Consider the following 22,015-nt stretch of genomic DNA (forward strand, 5'->3'; position numbering starts at 1 on the left):
TCAAGAAAGTTAGAGATACCTAGGGAACATTTCATTCAAAGATGGGCACAATAAAGGACAGAAATTGTATGCACCTAACAGAAACAGATGGGGAAACAGTGGAAACAGTGTCAGACTTTATTTTTTGGAGCTCCAAAATCACTGCAGATGGTGACTGCAGCCATGAAATTAAAAGACGCTTATTCCTTGGAAGAAAAGTTATGACCAACCTAGATAGCATATTGAAAAGCAGAGACATTACTTTGCCAACAAAGGTCCGTCTAGTCAAGGCTATGGTTTTTCCAGTGGTCATGTATGGATGTGAGTGTTGGACTGTGAAGAAAGCTGAGCACCGAAGAATTGATGCTTTTGAACTGTGGTGTTGGAGAAGACTCTTGAGAATCCCTTGGATTGCATGGAGACCCAGCCAGTCAATCCTAAGGAATATCAGTCCTGAATATTCATTGGAAGGACTGATGCTGAAGCTGAAACTCCAATACTTTCGTCACCTAATGTGAAGAACTGACTTATTTGAAAAGACCCTGATGCTGGGAAAGACAAGGCAGGAGGAGGAGGGGACGACAGAGGGTGAGATGGTTGGATGGCATCACAGACTTAATGGACATGAGTTTGAGTAAACTCCGGGAGTTGGTGATGGACAGGCAGGCCTGAGTGCTGCAGTCCATGGGGTCACAAAGAGTCAGATAGGACTGAGCGACTGAACTGAACTGATTATCCATAGTAGTACACCTCCAAATAATGTTAGAAATTGTTTCTATAGCACTTTCTTACTTTTCTACAGTTGAAAAAAGGGAGATATAAAATATATCTTCCTATGGCTCCTACTTCTAACTTCTACTATCCTCTACTAATAAATAGTTTAAATTTTCCTTTTGGAATGTGGAGGAATATCCATGGTTTTCTGTCAAAACTGGACCTATTTGTAGGGGGAATAGGCTGGTACTTATATACAAAGGGAAGAGCCCAGGAATTAAAACCAAAAAAAAAAAAGGAAGAACCCCTGTTCAGTGTATCATAGTCTCATCAGTCACTTGTGATGATTGAAATTCAGTTAGTAAAGTATAATTGCTTTGTTGTTGTTGTTGTTGTTTTTAATAACTACCCATGGTAAAATCTAAATATTCCTAGGAAGGGTAATATTGTCTTTGTAATATTGGTAGTTTATGAAGCTACTGGGTCAGACCTGTTTCAGTCTACTGTCTAGCCAAGAGTAGCTCCCTTCAGAATGATATGAGATTATGTCTTGACAATTTGACGATATGCTATTTAGCATTCTTACTATTTTTAGATAGCCCAAAGGATTAGTTCCTGCACAGTTTGTCATTTCATTGAGGCATAACTGTGAATGATACTTGGTGACATGAATGTATATGAGTAATTCTGAGCTAGGAGAAAGCCTTGTAGACCAAGAGCAGCATAGAAATCAAGACTTGTTGTTTTTCTCTAAGTCACGTATGCATGGAGAAAATGATGTACACTATGGTAGACTGTAAGTGACAGAGAAGTAACAGTGCCTGGAACAGAGTATGTTCTGGGTAAAAGTTTGTCAGATGCTTTAAGCAATTTCCTAAACATTCAGGAAGCAGAAAAAGGGTACTAGAATATTCAGTTCAGTTCATTTCAGTTCAGTCGCTCAGTCATGTCCGACTCTTTGCGACCCCATGAATCGCGGCATGCCAGGCCTCCCTATCCATCACCAACTCCCGGAGTTAAACTCACGTCCATCGAGTCGGTGATGCCATCCAGCCATCTCATCCTCTGTCGTCCCCTTTTCCTCTTTCCCCCAATCCCTCCCAGCATCAGAGTCTTTTCCAATGAGTCAACTCTTGGCATGAGGTGGCCAAAGTACTGGAGTTTCAGCTTTAGCATCATTTCTTCCAAGGAACACCCAAGGCTGATCTCCTTCAGAATGGACTGGTTGGATCTCCTTGCAGTCCAAGGGACTCTCAGGAGTCTTCTCCAACACCACAGTTCAAATGCATCATACCAGAATATTGAGGATCAATAAAAGGAAAGTCAAAAGACTGGAAGAGATTCAAAGGGTAACTTAAGTTCAGCATCACTTTTCTTTTCTTTTTCTTTTTTTCTACCCACACAACTGTTAATGAGCTTTAGAGTACTGAGGTATAAAACTCCTCATGAATATTCTATGTTCTGTTTTTTTGTTATTTTTAAAATTTTACTTTTTTTTTTCCCTCAGCTGGAGAACATCAGTTTCACAGTCTAACACTTTTCTTGATATCTTAAATGTTTTTTCCAGCAACAAAATTGCAAGATTGATAGTAATCTTACCTGCCATGTTTTTCATGTGTCATGACACCTTTGATTTACCCATGACTAGGAAGTATATTTGACACAGAAAAAATGCATATCTTCCATTTTTCTTACCACTTAACATCGTAGCTGCAATATAGCTGTGGATGTCTTTGGAAATTAAGAATTACATACCAACATTTGTGGGCTTTGAATATGACAATCAATAAATTTTGTTTTCACAAATGTCACAATATATAACTGCAAATTTCTGTCACTGCATTTAATTTTTGTAGACTAGCTATTGACCTATTATTGAAATCCCTAATATAGAATATATGATAGATCATGTAATGTTCTACAGTTAACTCCCTTTCTTTGTCTTAAAATTGGACCAACAAAATGAAAAATAAAAAGAAATGAGCCACATTTGAATTCATAGAAATTACAGATGGTTTAATTTTAAGATTAGACATGGACAGACTTCTCTGGTGATCCAATGGTTAAGACTTCACCTTTCAATGCAGGGGTTGCAGGTTCAGTCTCTGATCTGGCAGCTAAGATACCACATGCCTCCCTGCCACAAAGCCAGAACATAAACAACAGTAGCAATATTGTAACAAATTCAATAAAGACTTTAAAAAATAGTCCACATCAAAAAATATTTTTTTAAAAAGGTTAAGCATGGATATATAATTTTTTTCTATTGCTTTGTTTAAGTAATGTAGACGTATAGAGTTATTGAAACCCTCAGAAAGCCAAAGGTTAAAACCTAATGAAAAAAAAAAAAATTATTTTTCTAATTAATCAGAATTTTTTTTTTTTTCAGAGAGCCTTCAAGGCATTTCCCCTGTATCAGTTGCAGACAACAATGTACTGAATAATAACTGCAGTTAGAGAATGTCTCTTGAGCACTGCTCCCCAGAGTTCATACTTGCTCTTGACTTTGATAACTCATGTTCTGCATATTCTCCCTACTTAAGCTGCTTAGAGGCATTTTAATCCTGAGAAGAGAAAATCCATTGTATTGAATGCATTTTTAAATGTGTGTGAGCATTTCTTCTTAGCGCCAGGACTCACATAGCCTCCATTTTTGCTTTGTGTGAAAGACAATACTTGCCAGGTTATTAGATAATTTATACCTTAACAGACTTTAGAGTTTTAGAACAACATACCATCAAATTACAAGGAATATATCTGGTAAAGTATCTAGAAGCTTGGTATATAATCACAATTGAGTACTGAAAATCCATCTGTCTTTGTAATAGGAAAGTAGAAAATTGTAATCTTAATAAATATGTGTTATGTAGTTATATCCGTTGGCAGCCTTGTCAGAAACAGTGAAATAGATTAAATGACCTTTCCCTCTTCCACCTCTAGATAATGAATTTTCATATGTCTACCTCCTTCCTCCTTACTTGAAGATGATAATCTTTCATATTCCCCTGAGGAAAAAGAAACAGTCAAAAAAGAATTTTTTCACCCTGAACTCTCCTAAATCTACCAATCTATCTGAATGTAGAACTATTCACTTTTTCTCTTATTTGAAGGGAAGAACAAACTGACTTTGTTCCTAAGGCCAGTCCCTGTAATTGTGCATCCAAACCACCTTTTCTCAACTGTATAAGAGTTAGACTCAGTCAGTTGCTTATTTATTCCCTGAATCATCAATATTCTCTTTTTTCCTGGATCACTCCCATTGGTATACAAGGATCTTGTAAAGAGGCTGTGAAATAACTTCTTTAATAATTGTATTCCTCTCCAGCTACCACTCCATTTTTCTTTTCCCATTATGCAAAAAGTGTGTTGTCTATTTCCTCCTCTGTCCTCAGTGAGTCTTACATTCTTATCACTTACTTACACCTCTATTGCCAAAGTTACCAGTGACCTTCAGTTGCATAATTATTCAGTTATCAATCCTTAGCACACAACTGATCTTGTCTCCTCCTTGAATACTTTCCCTTTTAAAGAGTATATTCCTTGAGTTCTCTTATTATTAATGACTTACTGTGCATTTTTTTTTGCTTGGTTTATTTTGCTGCGTAATCCTCATTTTGCCAGTATGTTTTGCATGACTCAGTGTTCAGTGCTTTGGACAAGTTCCCTTCTTCTATTGATTTCTTAAGGCTTTCATCCTGTATCAGGAGTTTAAAAGCACATCCTTTTCCATGGTTTTATTAAACATCTAGAGACTGAGACTTGCAGGGTTTTGTCTCCAGCCCTACATATTAGATCTTACTTGTTAAACACCAAACTCACTTACATACTGAGATCCAACGTACTAAGTCCATTTGGATATTTAACGGAAATATCAAATTCCATGTCTCCCAAGCTTTTGATGCTCTGTCCTAATAATCTTTTCTCCAATGATGACCATCTTGGTAAATGTGACCCTTTTCACTTAGTTGCCCAAATCAAAACACTGTAGTTACCCTTGACTCCATTCTTTCTCTCAGACTCTTTATTTTAAATTTTTAAATATATTCTGAATTGGACTACTCTCTCTAAAGAACAGCTTGCATCCATATTACTACCAATGCTTTACTTTTCTTTGTAGAATTTAATGCTGCCAAAAAATACAAAATAGTGTTTGCTTGCTTACTGACTTTTTCCTCCAGTAAAATGTAAATGCCACAAAAACAAAAATTTTATTAGTTTTGTTAACTGCCGTATCTCTAGCATTTAGACAAGTGCCTGACAGGTGAGTTATGCTCAATAAATCTTTGTTAAATATATAATTAAATATATTAATACTGAAAGAGTATTTTCTTTTTAGGAGACAGAAGTGACTTTTTTAAGGACCCTTGTTTTCAATTTCAATTTCAATTGAAATTCAATTTCAATTTCCTGGAAATATTTTAAAGCCATTTTGAAATAAGCCAATATATTTTACTTGTTGAACTCAATCATTACTGGTTTATATCTTAGAGGGACAAGTCTGAGTTGGAAAAAATGTATTTCTATAGCTAAAGAAGTTTCTGTTTGCCACAGTTAGAAAGGTGACTACGAGAATCAGAAGTTGCCATAGGCCACTCCTCAGTGACTAATGTGAATTAACCATCCCTGGATTGTCTGCTAATTTTAATATTAATTCAGTAACCTAAAATTTGAATGAATTGTTCTTTGAGAGTTACCAAAATGACCTTTCAATTTAATTATATTTATACTTTAATTAAATTCAGGATAATTAAATATATTTGATTTTCCTGATTAAAAATAATAATGCATTATTTAACATTATTTTATTTATTAAAATGTACTATCATTCTTAAACTTAAAAAATTCAGCAAAGTATCTTTAAATATATTGCAAATTGTGCCAAGTAAGGTCTTCAGGTAGTAGGAGGAATACTTCCTTGATCTGATAGATCGGCTCTTTATTAAGAAACAGGGATATTGTGAGAGCTACTAATTTGCAAAATGAGAAGCTCTTTTTTTATGCATGGTATGTTATTGGCTTTGTTTTTTTGGAAAATTATCCTTATTCCTATAAAACAGCATATTCCATTGCTTCTCAATCATCTTCAGATTGAAATATCCTCTGCATGAAGATATAGGTATTTCACTAATAATATCCAGACAACAAAAAGGTTATATTATTTTAGTCTGTAATTCAGCTTGATTGGTAGTTTACCTGAGTGAGTTTTGGCAATGTCCAAGACAGGATTGCATAATACAGGACTGGCTTAACATGCCAACACCAAGCTCATCATCATTTCTTAAAACTGACTCTACTTCTTTTTTTCCCCGGTTTCACCCTATAACCCAAATTGCAAATCTCCACATCCTCCTTTCACATCCATCCTTCCATATCCTATTACCTACATAAAACAGTCACTACAATTTTAAACTTCTACTTTATCACACCATACTGTCTCTACTTAAGAACAAAATACTAGGTTCTTATGACCAATTTCCCAAGAAATTGGAAGAGTATTTTTCTGTTCAGGAATCCAGCTACTGTACCTGTGTTTACACGATTTTTTTTTTTAGGAATCCTCTTGGGTTACTGTCCTTATAATTAAAAATATACATACCTTTCTTTATAAAATAAAAATTAAAAATACAATAAATAAAGCATTTATCCAATCAAATGATAGTTTAGCCTGTGTGAAATCTAGTGTGCTCCTAAACCTCTGAGAATTCTTAAGGCCTTACATCTCTCCATTGGATACTGCTTCCAGTAGGAATGTTGGCACAAATAATCATTCTTTCTTTCTATACTGCATCAATCTAAAAGGATACAGAAATGCCTTTTGCTTTTACCTATAGAAATAGATGGGGAAACAGTGGAAACAGTGTCAGACTTTATTTTTAGGGGGCTCCAAAATCACTGCAGATTCTGATTGCAGCCATGAAATTAAAAGACGCTTACTCCTTGGAAGGAAAATTATGGCCAACCTAGATAGCATATTCAAAAGCAGAGACATTACTTTGCCAACAAAAGTCCATCTAGTCAAGGCTATGGTTTTTCCAATGGTCATGTATGGATGTGAGAGTTGGACTGTGAAGAAGGCTGAGTGGCGAAGAATTGATGCTTTTGAACTGTGGTGTTGGAGAAGACTCTTGAGAGTCCCTTGGACTGCAAGGAGATCCAACCAGTCCATTCTGAAGGAGATCAGCCCTGGGATTTCTTTGGAAGGAATGATGCTAAAGCTGAAACTCCAGTACTTTGGCCACCTCATGCAAAGAGTTGACTCATTGGAAAAGACTCTGATGCTGGGAGGGATTGGGGGCAGGAGGAAAAGGGGACAACAGAGGATGAGATGGCTGGATGGCATCACCAACTCAATGGACGTGAGTTTGAGTGAATTCCGGGAGTTGGTTATGGACAGGGAGGCCTGGCGTGCTGCGATTCATGGGGTCGTAAAGAGTTGGACACAACTGAGCGACTGAACTGAACTGAACTGAATGCCTTTCCAACCTCACTCTGCAATACTACACCAAGGCATTACAAACTACCTCCCCATCTGATATGAGTTACGTCACACCACTTTAAAAGTAAAAACAAGTTTAAGAAGTTAAATGGGAATTACATCTCTCCCACTATATTCTACTTATCCATATTGTATTCCATGTGTCATTTCCCAAATGCACCCCAAAATAAAAGTAAGTTTATCATCTTGACATTAAATGACCTGTGCAGTGTTTCCTCAACCTACTTTCTTGTCTACTACAAGGCCTATGTGAGTTTGAAGCTAGTTCTTTTTACTTAGTAGCTTTGTGATTCTAAGCAATTTAATTAAACCTTAAATAAACTTATTTTCTTTCTATAAAATGTAAATAATATTAACACCTGATTCTTAGAAATATTGTGAGCATACAATAAATGAGTAAATCTGAAGTATATAGTACAGTGTTTAATTTCTAAAATATGTTCAAAAGGGTTAACTGTTGTTATTATTGTGATGAAATACTTTGACCACTAATACATGTTCTACCCTCAGAAACTGAAAAACTTGTCAGTATTCCAACATATCTTAGTCTCTCCCACATTTTTGCTTTTGTCCAAGCTTTTTGTTTCACCAGACTTCCTTTTTTTCTTCTTTTTCTTAAAAAACAAATTCTCTGTACATTCAATTTCTGTTCATCCATTAATGCTCAGATGAAAGCAAATGTTTCATCATTAAGGAACTTCTAACTCTATTTAACAGATACATCTTCATACATTTGTGCTGCCAAAACAAAATACCAAAGACTGGGTAAATTACAGATATAAGAAATTTATTTCTCACAGTTCTAGAGGCTGAAAGTCTGAGATCAGGGCACCAGCATGGTCTGGTGAGTGCTGTCTTCTGGGATGCAGACTTGTCCTATCTTCACATTGCAGAAGGCCCTAGAGATCTCTCTAGGGCCTCTTTTATAAGGCAGTAATCCCATTCACATGGGTTCCTCCTTCAGTATGTGAGCAGTGCCCAATCCCCATCAAAACTGTCATCTTAAAGGGTTAGGACTTCAACATATGAATTTAGGGGAAACAAACATTCAACCAAAGGAAGATATAGCTAACAATTCTTTGGAATTAAGTGTTACTATACAAGTTTGATGAAAGGTACCAATCCTGACTTCAAAAATATAGCTATTTATACTTAATTACACTTATTTTTTTTAGATTATATCTTTCTTGAAGACAGATGATATAGACACATGCTTAATTATACTAATTTTACTTAATTTTTCTATTAGATTATATATTTTTTGAAGTCAGACTATCCTGCTTCATATACTGGTTGAAATGCCTTCAGTGCAGTTCAATTTAGTCAGTCAGTTGTGTCCGACTCTTTGCGACCCCATGAATCACAGCACGCCAGGCCTTCCTGTCCATCACCAACTCCCGGAGTTCACTCAGACTCACGTCCATCGAGTCAGTGATGTCATCCAGCAATCTCATCCTCTGTCGTCCCCTTCTCCTCCTGCCCCCAATCCCTCCCAGCATCAGAGTCTTTTCCAATGAGTCAACTCTTCACATGAGGCGGCCAAAGTACTGGAGTTTCAGCTTTAGCATCATTCCTTCCAAAGAAATCTCAGGGCTGATCTCCTTCAGAATGGACTGGTTGGATCTCCTTGCCGTCCAAGGGACTCTCCAGAGTCTTCTCCAACATCACAGTTCAAAAGCATCAATTCTTCGGCACTCAGCCTTCTTCACAGTCCAACTCTCACATCCATACATGACCACAGGAAAAACCATAGCCTTGACTAGACGGACTTTTGTTGGCAAAATAATGTCTCTGCTTTTGAATATGGTATCTAGGTTGGTCATAACTTTCCTTCCAAGGAGTAAGCATCTTTTAATTTCATAGCTTAGTCACCATCTGCAGTGATTTCTGGAGCCCAAAAAATAAAGTCTGACACTGTTTCCACTGTTTCCCCATGTATTTCCCATGAAGTGATTGGACCGGATGCCATGATATTCATTTTCTGAATGTTGAGCTTTAAGCCAACTTTTTCACTCTCCATTTTTACTTTCATCAAGAGGCTTTTAAGTTCCTCTTCACTTTCTGCCATAACGGTGGTGTCATCTGCATATCTGAGGTTATTGATATTTCTCCAGGCAATCTTGATTCCAGCTTGTGTTTCTTCCAGTCCAGCGTTTCTCATGATGTACTCTGCATGTAAGTTAAATAAGCAGGGTGACAATATACAGCCTTGACGTACTCCTTTTCCTATTTGGAACCAGTCTGTTGTTCCATGTCCAGTTCTAACTGTTGATTCCTGACCTGCATACAGATTTCTCAAGAGGCAGGTCAGGTGGTCTGGTATTCCCATCTCTCTCAGAATTTTCCACAGTTTATTGTGATCCACACAGTCAAAGGCTTTGGCATAGTCAATAAAACAGAAATAGATGTTTTTTTGGAAATGCCTCACATCCATAAATTCTAAAAAATAAAAAATGCAATAAATAAAACGTTTTCATCCAGTAAAATAGTAGTTTAGCATAAATGCATTATGACAATAAAAGGTAGTGCTAAGATAACTTAAAGTATAATTGCAGTAATTGCATTTTCTTGCTTGGACCAATACTGTTTTTAGTGTCTTCTAATGTTTCCATTTTTGATTCATGTTTTAATTTTCCTTCTGTAAAATGTGATAAAATAGTTTCTTCTGACATATGGCACAGTGTATACTTATTCTAAATATCATTCATTTCAGTCATGAGATTTTTCCATTAACACAATAATTAAGGAAAAAAGAGAAACAAATTTGGCCATATATGTTTTGGAAGTTAAAATATTTCAACCCTCTATCTTTTTTCCCACTTGGATGGTTAATTTTATCCACATTTTTAGTTTGGCTTAGTTGACTTTAATCTATAATTTATTATACTATTTGAATAATACTTTTCTATGTTTTTTTAAACTAGATAATTTCTTCCTAGTATTTCATATTCAACTTCTTCTGTTCATTGCATAATCTTAGAAGGTTTCTTTTTTAAAAGGGTTCTTTATGTAGATTGTTCTTCGTTTTGTTGCATATAGCTATAGTTTATGTCCTATGAAAAGTGAAAGTGTTGGTCTCTAAGTCATGTCTGACTATGAGACCCTGTGTACTGTAGCCTGCCAGGATCCTCTGTCCATGGAATTCTCCAGGCAAGAATACCAGACAAGTTGCCATTTCCTTTACCAGAGTTCTTCCCAACCTAGGGATCAAACCCTGGTCTCCTGCATTGCAGGCAGATTCTTTACCTTCTGAGCTAGCAGAGTTCCATGAAGCTTTGCAGTTTTCTATTAAAAGTTGTTAGCATTCTTCTCATTTCTCATTTCATCTTATTTTTAAAGCCTTTATATAGTTTCTAAATGATAAATTAAAATTTTTTTTAATTCTTCTTTAAATTATTTTAACTTTGTAAAGATTAAAAACCATTTCATAGGGCTAAATGGATTACAATTTTCCCTTTTTTCGCTCTTTAGTCCCACTATCTTAATTTGATATACTTTACATGGAATTTATTATTTACCCTTTTATTCAGTTGAACCTCAGATTCTTTGTTCTTTCATCTTTAACACAGTAAGTATTGAGAGATATCTACCCAGCTTCTTTCACTGAAGGTAACTGCTCACAATTGTAGGATTAGGTAAGGGAAATCTTAAAGAATATAACTGGATAATGCTTATTATTATATATGCATATGTATACATTTGTTATAAATATTTATTATGTTTGTCTTTATTTGTAAGTACCAGAATCCATAATTCCAATTAGTTAAAATGAAACCAGCTGAGTTAATATTTTAGAATCAAAGGGAAGAATTATTTAGAATTAAAAGGATGTTCAAATGAGACATTAAAAAATGTTTCATTTCCCTGTGAAAACATATGTTTAGCATAAGCTATACATCAAATAATATCATTATAAGTATATATATAAATTTTTATTATATTCTTGACCATGAGAAGAGAAGGATATGTTTGTAAGAATGTGGTTATCAGTTCAGTTCAGTTGCTCAGTCGTGTCTGACTCTTTGAGACCCCATGAATCTCAGCACGCCAGGCCTCCCTGTCCATCACCAACTCCTGGAGTCCACCCAAACCCATGTCCATCGAGTCGGTGATGCCATCCAGCCATCTCATCCTCTGTCATCCCCTTTTCCTCCTGCCCCCAATCCCCTCCCAGCATCAGGGTCTTTTCCAATAGTCAACTCTTTGCATGAGGTGGCCAAACTATTGAAGTTTCAGCTTTAGCATCGGTCCTTCCAATGAACACCCAGGACTGATCTCCTTTAGGATGGACTGGTTGGATCTCCTTGCAGTCCAAGGGACTCTCAAGAGTCTTCTCCAACACCACAGTTCAAAATCATCAATTATTCAGTGCTCAAGCTTTCTTCACAGTCCAACTCTCACATCCATACATGACCACAGGAAAAAACCATAGCCTTGGTTAGATTGACCTTTGTTGGCAAAGTAATGTCTCTGCTTTTGAATATACTATCTAGGTTGGTCATAACTTTCCTTCCAAGGAGTAAGCATCTTTTAATTTCATGGCTGCAATCACCATCTGCAGTGATTTTGGAGCCCTCCCCCACCCCCCCAAAAAAAGTCTGACTCTGTTTCCACTGTTTCCCCATCTATTTCCCATGAAGTGATGGGACTAGATAGCATGATCTTAGTTTTCTGAATGTTGAGCTTTAAGCCAACTTTTCCTCTCTCCTCTTTCACTTTCATCAAGAGGCTTTTTAGTTCCTCTTCACTTTCTGCCATAAGGGTGGTATCATCTGATTACCTGAGGTTATAGGGCCTTGGAATTTAAAGAAGTATATTTATGAATCTAGTCAAATTAGATTTTTCATGTTTCCAAGTTTCTCTTTTTAATTCACCACTTTCTAACCAGTTTTCAAAAATTATGGCACTGATTAATATACCATGATAGGAAAAAAAGCACTTTCTGATTTTATACATGTCTATAACTGTTTGAGAGGGAAAATATTCTTTTTCCGTGCTATTGACATATAGGGGGTCAGTCAAGAGGATGAAGACAGTTTTCTTCCAACATGAATCAGTTGAAAGTCTGTTGCAGAGATTTTTTTCAACCTAAGTCTTAATTCTCTAAGTTAGACTATTGACTGAGTACTTTTTTGTGTTTCAATCTCTTCTAATTGGAAGGTTGATATTTATTACTTCTCATTAAGTATTGATGAATAAAATCTTTTGACCTAAGTCATCTGATGTGTTTTCCAACTGTTCCTTTGGGGAAACTGTTTACTGACTCTAAGTGTGGTATCTGATTAAAGCATTGCATTCATTCTAGTCAGTCTGTTATCCTCATCATCAAAGCTAATGATAGTTTTCAACTTGCAAGTGGAAACACCTGGTAATAATACCCACTAGAGATCTATGCAGTTCAGGTAGAGATAGATAACTTGCCAGGCTTATGCCAGCTTTCATCAGGAAGTATAAAATAAAAGACATATCCTTAGCCCATGATGATATTTGTGGGTTCTTACTGTTCAGTAATTTTCCCCACTTCCATATCAGGCCTTATGTTTTATTTGTCTAAAGAGGGAAACCTTAGATAATATTTAGCAAAAACACATGAATATTACTTCATTAAAGCACAACACAACTAATATAAGTATCCTTTCTCCAGTATGTCATTTGAATTTTTAAAGTTACCATCATTGTATCAAACCACATCGATTTAAAAAACATCTGACTTTCTCTTTACTGGTGTTCTGTTTATCTGAGGCTTTAAAATCAGTGGTTGATACATTTTGCATTAAGGTAAGCAACTGATTCATTCAATAAGCAGCTACAAAATGCAACAGATTGATTCGTTGTGTCAACTAAGCATTGCCTGTATTGACCATTGATTCATTTTTATATCAGTGTCTCAAGAGAAACTCAGTGTTCGTTCATATTCCAGCCTCTCTCCAAAAAATGTCAATGACATACCTAAATTTGCTGACGAGTAGCCAGTTTGGAAATTGTTGTCTACATCTTGGCAATGTTAGTTCATTTTTGAATGAGAGGCTATTTCAAAAAAGGTCATTTCAGTTGTCAAATGAAGACATTAAGCATTAACATTAGTGTTGGTGCATCTTTGCTAACCAAATTATTTTGTAACGTTGCACAGAATGTTTCTAAAGAATTTTACTATGTAAGCGTTCCATGTGTCCTTCGACTAATTCAGAATTTGTAGTGAATGATCAATAGGTTCCAGACTTTTTATAAATGCTAGAGATATATCAGCAAAAATAGAAAAATAATGCATCAGAGAAAGAAATATGATACATACAGTGTTTGGTAGTGATAAGTGAAAAATAAACTTGGGGATGTCTACAGAGAATGTAAAAAGTTGTAGATTTTTTTTTTTTTTAACAAGGTAAAGTGATAAAAGAAGTCCTAACCAGAAAGGTGCCATCTTTATAATGCCCAGAAAGGACGTCAGCATGTCATGTCAGCCGTTCCAATATATGATGATTATTCTAGAAAGAATAGCTCTGGGATGCCATCCAGAATCTTGTTCAATGAGCAGTAAGAAAGTCAGTTTGTGTTGAGTAAGAGTGAGAGAGTAGTAAAGAGATAAAGGAAATGAGGGGAAATCCTAATAAGACACATCACATAGGGCTTATAGGCCATTACAAGGCTTTGACTTTGATTGAAATGGAAACCCTTTGAGGAACTGGGCAAAAAAGTTACTTGATCTGCCTTCACATTTTGAAGACAAAGTTGGCTATTGTATTGAAGAAGACTCAGAAGAAGGAGGAGGGCATAGAGGAAAGCAGAGAAACCAACTGGAATTGTGATGATCTGGTTGAGAGGTGTTGGCAGCTTGGGGCAGGATGTTTGTAGTAGTCACTGAGAAATAGTGGGCTTCCTGATAGGTTTGACGTCAGAGTCCAGGATATTTGTTGATACATTGGAGGTAAGGCAGAGAAAAAAAGAGGAGTTGAAAATTCCCCCTATTCCCTATTTAGAACAAAAGCTACTCTGAATGGAGTTAAACTTTCAACAGTGATTTTTTAATCGAATTTTACTGTTCAGTTCAGTTCAGTTCAGTCACTCAGTTGTGTCCAACTCTTAGTGAACCCATGGACTGAAGCATGCCAGGCCTCCCTGTCTATCACCAACTCCTGAAGTTTACTCAAACTCATGTCCATTGAGTCGGTGATGCCATCCAACCATCTCATCCTCTGCCGTCCCCTTCAATTTTTCCCAGCATCAGGATCTTTTCAAATGAGCCATTTCTTCACATCAGGTGACCACAGTATTGGAGTTTCAGCTTCTGCATCAGTCCTTCCAATGAATATTCAGGACTGATTTCCTTTAGGATGGACTGGTTGGATCTCCTTGCAGTCCAAGCAATTTTACTATTCACTTTATATATTAAAAAAAATTTGAGATTCTTTTAAATTCAAATTTATCTAAAAATTACCAGTCTTACTTAGCACAAGCAAAAATATATTCCAAAAATTGGTGTTGAACAAATATCTTTTACCACAAGATCTGATTTTCCTGACTATGGAGAAGGAATGTGGAAGGAAGTGGTGCAGTGACCATAATCTAGTCACTAAGAAAATGTGTGATTGTTTAGCTCCTGGGGTCAGTTAAGGAGCCAGTGATGTTGAGGTCACAGGAGCCTGTGAGCTTTACATGTTCTGCTTTAGAGAATCTATTTTTGACCTCATACATCCACCTCAAAAAAGTGGCTCTTGCTCACAAAGCAAGTCTGCAACATTGTATAGATAGGTCAATCTAGGTCCATATCATTCCTAAGAAAAGCTCTCATAATGTTTCCTCTATTTGCCAGCATTGAAAGCAAATGACGTTATCCTCAGATTTAAAGAACACATTATGACTAAGAAAATCAGGAATACAAATGCTCAGTGGACTATGTTGTCCTTAAAGAAGTAAAATATTATGGTTACTGGAGCATGTATGGATTACTAATAGAAACTTTTGAAAGTATTTTTTTTTTTATTTTAAAGATATATTAAAAAGATAGAACTGATTTTTAATGAGTAATGCAAAATTATCTTAAAAATGTGACTTTTACCCAACTCACTTTCCTCTTTCTGTCTTATTCCAGAACCTACAGATAAACCACCTTTGCTATTAATTGCAAATTCTGAAACAATTGAGATTTTCTATCTTAATGGAAGTAAGATGGCAACCCTGAGCTCGGTAAATGGAAATGAAATTCATACTCTGGATTTTATTTATAATGAAGATATGATTTGTTGGATTGAATCAAGAGAATCTTCAAATCGGCTCAAGTGTATTCAGATAACAAAAACAGGAAGATTAACAGATGAATGGACGATCAGTATTCTTCAGTCCTTCCACAGTGAGTTTCAAATTATCTTATATGCCATCCTTTAAGGATTTGATTTACAGATCAGTTGACAGGATTCGCAGATTTCTCAGAATAGCTACTGGCTTCTAGAGGACTACCTATGCAAATATGAATGCACTTAAATAAGTGTATCCCCTGCGTTTTGCATATACACACATAAACATAGAATTGTATTGTTATATAAGCAATTCATTGAAGGGTTAATTTTAATTATTTCTTTAATGCTTATTACAGTATCACCTACATGAGAACTGTAACTTTTCACTGAATGGTAATTTACAATGTGTGATAGTGAAGGTGGAGATTAAAAAAAAAAAAACAACAAGACACAGAGTCAATAATAAGCTCATCAACTGTCGTATTTGTTAAAATACCTTGAAACTATTAATTTTATGCTAATTGGTAACAACTACCTGTGTTTGTTGACTTTTTTCTTAGTAAATCAGAGTTTTTCTGCATCTGCTTCCAAGAATAATTTGTATTTGTGATTCACTTGATTTCTCATGTTGGATATTCACAAACTAGTACCTGTCCTTTTCTTTCTGTATTTCGCATTCACACACACACACACACACACACACACACACACACACACACTCTCTCTTTTCTTACTCTTCTGCTCTCCCCCATCCCCACACACATTAGAGTATAAAAATGTATTTGTGCTTGCCTGGGAAACCGTATGCATAAGAATTTCAAGATGTGTCCATTCATTTTATGATGTATACTCATTCTTACAAATTCTACTAACGTAAAAATTGGAGTGTGTGCCATGTGTGCATGCTAAGTTGCTTTGGTTTCTGACTCTGTGTGACCCTCTGGACTGTAGCCTACCAGGTTTCTCTGTCCATGGGATTCTCCAGGAAAGAGGAGGTTGCCATGCCCTTCTCCAGGGGATCTTCCTGACCCAGGGAATGAACCTGTGTCTCCTGCATTGCAGGCAGAATCTTTACTGATGAGCCAACAGTTGGTAGAGAAATGAAAACAATGTATAATCAAGTTAAGGAGGAAAAAAAAAAGAGTTCTGTGGTAGAATAAATGCAGGTTTCAGATACAGAACATTTGGGGTTTGAATTCAATAATCTTATTAATGTTTATGATATATAATTAAAGGGATTAGTAAGTGATCCTTAGTAAATGTAAGAAAATATTACTGTGTAATGTTTGATAATTATGATTAGATTAAATAAAAGCAGTGGCAAAGATTGTAAGAAAAGTGAAATATGGAGTAAACAGAAGTAAGTGTTTAAATAATAGAATATAGCATTTTGAAGATTGTCTTAACATAGATAGAACAATTGGTAAGGCTGTTTATTGTGACAGAGGACCAAAAATGTCTAGTGAAATCAATGGACACTGACTCTTGTGAAGATTCTATGGAGAGATGATAATTCATAATAAACAGTAAATTAGTGATAGTAGCACAAAAATCCTTGTATGTGATATCAGTATTTCAGACATTGTTAGCCAGTAGCTTGAATCATTTGAACAAAAGAAACTGATTTCTGCCATGTTAGTGATTACCTCAACTAATCCAAATGTATTTGTCCATAGCAAATGGAATACTGGCAGTCAAATAGCTAAAGTATTCACTTAAGTTGTTAGGTAAAATTATTTTCCAAGTATACTTCAGTCAGTTCAGTTCAGTCGCTCAGTCGTGTCCCACTCTTCGTGACCCCATGAATTGCAGCACACCAGGCCTCCCTGTCCATCACCAAGTCCCGGAGTATATGCAAACTAATGTCCATCGAGTTGGTAATGACATCCGGCCATCTCATCCTCTGTTGTCCCCTTCTCCTCCAGCCCCTAATCCCTCCTAGCATCACGGTCTTTTCCAATGAGTCAACTCTTTGCATGAGGTGGTCAGAGTTTTGGAGTTTCAGCTTCAGCATCAGTCCTTCCAGTGAACACCCAGGGCTGATCTCCTTTAGGATGGATAGTCTGGATCTCCTTGCAGTCCAAGGGACTCTCAAAAGGCTTCTCCAACACCACAGTTCAAAAGCATCAATGCTTCGGCACTCAGCCTTCTTCACAGTCCAACACTCACATCCATACATGACCACTGGAAAAACCATAGCCTTGACTAAATGGACATTTGTTGGCAAAGTAGTGTCTCTGCTTTTTAATCTGTTATCTAGGTTAGTCATAACTTTCCTTCCAAGGAGTAAGCATCTTTTAATTTCATGGCTGCAATCACCATCTGCAGTGATTTTGGAGCCCCCCAAAATAAAGTCTAACACTGTTTCCACTGTTTCCCCATCTATTTCCCATGAAGTGATGGGGCCAGGTACCATGATCTTAGTTTTCTGAATGTTGAGCTTTAAGCCAACTTTTCCACTCTCCTCTTTCACTTTCATCCAGAGGCATTTTAGTTCCTCTTCACTTTCTGCCATAAGGGTGGTGTCATCTGCATATTTGAGGTTTTTTATATTTCTCCCGGCAATCTTGATTCCTGCTTGTGCTTCTTCCAGCCCAGTGTTTTTCATGATGTACTCTGCATATAAGTTAAATAAGCACGGTGGCAATATATAGCCTTGACATACTCCTTTTCCTATTTGGAACCAGTCAGTTGTTCCATGTCCAGTTCTAACTGTTGGTTCCTGAACTGCATAAAGGTTTCTCAAGAGGCAGGTCAGGTGGTCTGGTATTCCCATCTGTTTCAGAATTTTCCAAACTTTATTGGAAATAAATACATATTTGTTTATTTATTTCCAAATTATTTATTGGAAATAAATAAATATTTGATCCACACAGTCAAAGGCTTTGGCATAGTCAATAAAGCAGAAATAGATGCTTTTCTGGAACTCTCTTGCTTTTTCCATGATCCAGCAGATGTTGGCAAATTGATCTCTGGTTCCTCTGCCTTTTCTAAAACCAGCTTGAACATCTGGAAGTTCACAGTTCACGTACTGCTGAAGCCTGGCTTGGAGAATTTTAAGCATTACTTTACTAGCGTGTGAGATGAGTGCAATTGTGCTGTAGTTTGAGCATTCTTTGGCATTGCCTTTCTTTGGGATTGGAATGAAAACTGACCTTTTCCAGGCCTGTGGCCACTGCTAAGTGTTCCAAATTTGCTGGAATATTGATTGCAGCACTTTCCCAGCATCATCTTTTAGGATTTGAAATAGCTCAACTAGAATTCCATCAACTCCACTAGCTTTGTTCATAGTGGTGCTTTCTAAGGCCCACTTGACTTGATATTCTAGGATGTCTGCTTCTAGGTGAGTGATCACACCATCGTGAATATCTGGGTTGTGAAGATCTTTTTTGTACAGTTCTTCTGTGTATTCTTGACACCTCTTCTTAATATCTTCTGCTTCTGTTAGGTCCATACAATTTCTGTCCTTTATAAAGTCCATCTTTGTATGAAATGTTCCCTTGGTATCTCTAATTTTCTTGAAGAGATCTCTAGTCTTTCCCATTCTGTTGTTTTCCTCTATTTCTTTGCATTGATGGCTGAGGAAGGCTTTCTTATCTCTCCTTGCTATTCTTTGGAATTCTGCATTCACATGCTTATATCTTTCCTTTTCTCCTTTGCTTTTCATGTCTCTTCTTTTCACAGCTATTTGTAAGGCCTCCTCAGACAGCCATTTTGCTTTTTTGCATTTCTTTTCCATGGGGATGGTCTTGATCTCCTGTACAGTGTCAAGAACCTCCGTCCATAGTTCAATAGGCACTCAGTCTAGCAGATCTAATCCCTTAAATCTATTTCTCACTTCCACTGTATAATCACAAGGGATTTGATTTAGGTCATACCTGAATGGTCTAGTGGTTTTCCCTACTTTCTTCAATTTCAGTTTGAATTTGGCAGTAAGGAGTTCATGATCTGAGCCACAGTCAGCTTCCAGTCTTGTTTTTGCTGAGTGTACTTAATTAACTTCTTTTCTGCATTTAATATGCCCTAATAATAAGAGTTGGTGAAGGCAATGGCAACCCACTCCAGTACTCTTGCCTGGAAAATCCCATGGATGGAGGAGCCTGGTAGGCTGTGGTCCATGGGATTGCTAAGAGTCGGACACGACTGAGCGACTTCACTTTCACTTTCCACTTTCAGGCATTGGAGAAGGAAATGGCAACTGACTCCAGTGTTCTTGCCTGGAGAAATCCAGGGACGGGGGAGCCTGGTGGGTTGCTGTCTATGCGGTCGCACAGAGTCAGACATGACTGAAGCAAATTAGCAGCAGCAGCAATAATAGGAGTGATCCTTTCTTTAATATGTATTTTCCAATCAGCCTTAATAGTACATCTCAAATTGGCCAAGCAATCATACATTAGAATATTTGTAGAAAATAATTCATAACTTTATAGCATGCCATTTATAGATAATTCTTGGCAAATTAGAAAAATTAGAGATTGATTTTGTTAGGCAGTTCACTAAACTGATGAACATTCATTTTGAACTATAGAAAATAAATGCAATGGAAATATTTTAATTAGAATAAATAATTGTTAATGAAGTCAGATTTAAGCCATGCAGTCAGTCACTTTAGAAAAGCATGATTAAATATGTGGAAGTAAGTCATGGGACAGAGGTGTGATCAGGACTGGGCTCCTTAGTCATTCCTTGTAAGCCGTGTATTTTATCAGCATGTCACAGAACAGTTTCCAGTGGATGTAATGGGCTCTGCATTCATCACAACAATTTGTGAGTTTATAATGAAGTTTGAATATTCTTTGCATATATAATTACATAAAAATCTTTTCACCACATAAGCAAAAATAATGACCTGATGGGAGTATGCCTGAATACCTGTCACTATCCACTGTTCCAGAGATTCTCTGTTTAGGTTCTCCTCCCTCATTATCTTTATACTTTTCTCTGAATTTACCTCAAGAAAACATTCTTTTCTAAATAAAATAAAAAAATTTTATTTTTCTAAGGAAAACTGTGAGGTGAGTCGGAAAGTACATTGGTAGATGCTAGGGGCCTAGTGGGGGCAGGGGAATAGAGAGTTAGTGTTCAATGGGCACAGGGTTTTGGTTTAGGAAAGTGAAAAATTCAGGAGATGGATGATGGTGAGAGTTGCACAACAGTGTGAATGTACTCAGTGCCACTGAACTGTACAGTTAAATATGGTATGGTTAAAATAGTATGTTTTCTATTATGTGATTTTTACCACAATAAAAAAGTTAATAGAAAGAATTACTATGGGGAGAAAAGCATTACAGGTCAAACCCACTTGAGTTTAAAAATTAAATAGTACTTTAGTACACAATCTATTACAATATAAAAATTTTATTGCACGTCTCATCTCACTGAATACCCACCATATCTCTGTGGAGGATTCAGGAGAGATATTCTCTTCTTGTTTTATAATATACCCAGTTTTAACTACAAGACTCAGATATATTAAGCGATACTGAATGTCTAAAAAGAAGGCAGAAATAGGACATCTAAATCCTGCATTCTTGCTTCTACATTAAGAAGGGCAAATATGGGTTGCTTCAAAGAATTTCCCAAGTCTACCACAAATAATAATATCTACTTCCCTCATAGTTCAATCAGTAAAGAATCTGCCTGTGATCAGGAGACCTGGGTTAAATTCCTGGGTTGAGAAGATCCCCTAGAGAAGGGGATGGCAACCCACTTTACTAGAATTCTGGAGTATGCCTGGAGAATCCTACAGACAGAGGAGCTTGGCAGGCTACAGTCCATGCGGTTGCAAGAGTCAGACATGACTTAGTGACTAAACCACCACCAACAAACTTAAATGTGCTAAATGACTATATGTAATGGGGAGGCATTGCTTTATTCCTCATGCTGAAGGGAAAATTGAGATTCTGAATTGGGTCAGACTTCTAAACCTTTGCTACACACACTGCCCAATGGTCTCAATTTTTAGTTTTCATTTTAGACAGACAAAATAGTCAGATACACTAACGTTAGAAACAGTGGCTCACAAAGGCAGTGGGAGAGAGAGATATAAGAATCTTAGAAGGAAGTGAACAAGGTGAATGGTAAAAGGCCCAACTTTTTCAGCCCAAACAAATTATTCTCAATATTAAAGAGAGGCCTACCTTTAATATTGAGAATCATGCCTAAGCAATATTGTGAGAGATTGAGGAACTGATAATAATATGCTGAATAAATTATATTAACAAAGGAACATTGGGAAAAATACTAGAAATTGTATTTCACCTTTAATTTATTCTTCTTTTTAAATATGCCTAATATTTATTAGCTAGTATTTATGCCTGAAAGTTGTAAGATTTTGAAGAAAAGTTTGAAATTAAGTGTTCTATAAGCCAATTGTGTTCTCCAGGAATGCATGCAAAACACATTTACAGCAACAAGCTGTTTCCCCCAAAGTACTGTAGTTTGGACATAGAATCACCTACGGAGAAGGCAATGGCACCCCACTCCAGCACTCTTGCCTGGAAAATCCCATGGATGGAGGAGCCTGGTAAACTGCAGTTCATGGGGTCGCGAAGAGTTGGACATGACTGAGCGACTTCGCTTTAACTTTTCACTT

At 36.5% G+C, this 22,015-nt stretch overlaps 1 protein-coding gene across 1 annotated transcript in view; it reads left to right on the forward strand.

The window, feature by feature from the left end:
• The window catches only part of LRP1B (LDL receptor related protein 1B), a 2,173,551-nt gene that overhangs the window by 985,431 nt on the left and 1,166,105 nt on the right, over positions 1-22,015 (forward strand). The window contains exon 6 of the mRNA XM_027561670.1: positions 15,276-15,533. Within this exon, the coding sequence (XP_027417471.1) occupies positions 15,276-15,533 (258 nt within the window). The remainder of the gene's footprint in view (positions 1-15,275; positions 15,534-22,015) is intronic.

The sequence above is a fragment of the Bos indicus x Bos taurus genome, chromosome 2, assembly GCF_003369695.1.
Source record: "Bos indicus x Bos taurus breed Angus x Brahman F1 hybrid chromosome 2, Bos_hybrid_MaternalHap_v2.0, whole genome shotgun sequence".
NCBI classification, from domain to species: domain Eukaryota; kingdom Metazoa; phylum Chordata; class Mammalia; order Artiodactyla; family Bovidae; genus Bos; species Bos indicus x Bos taurus.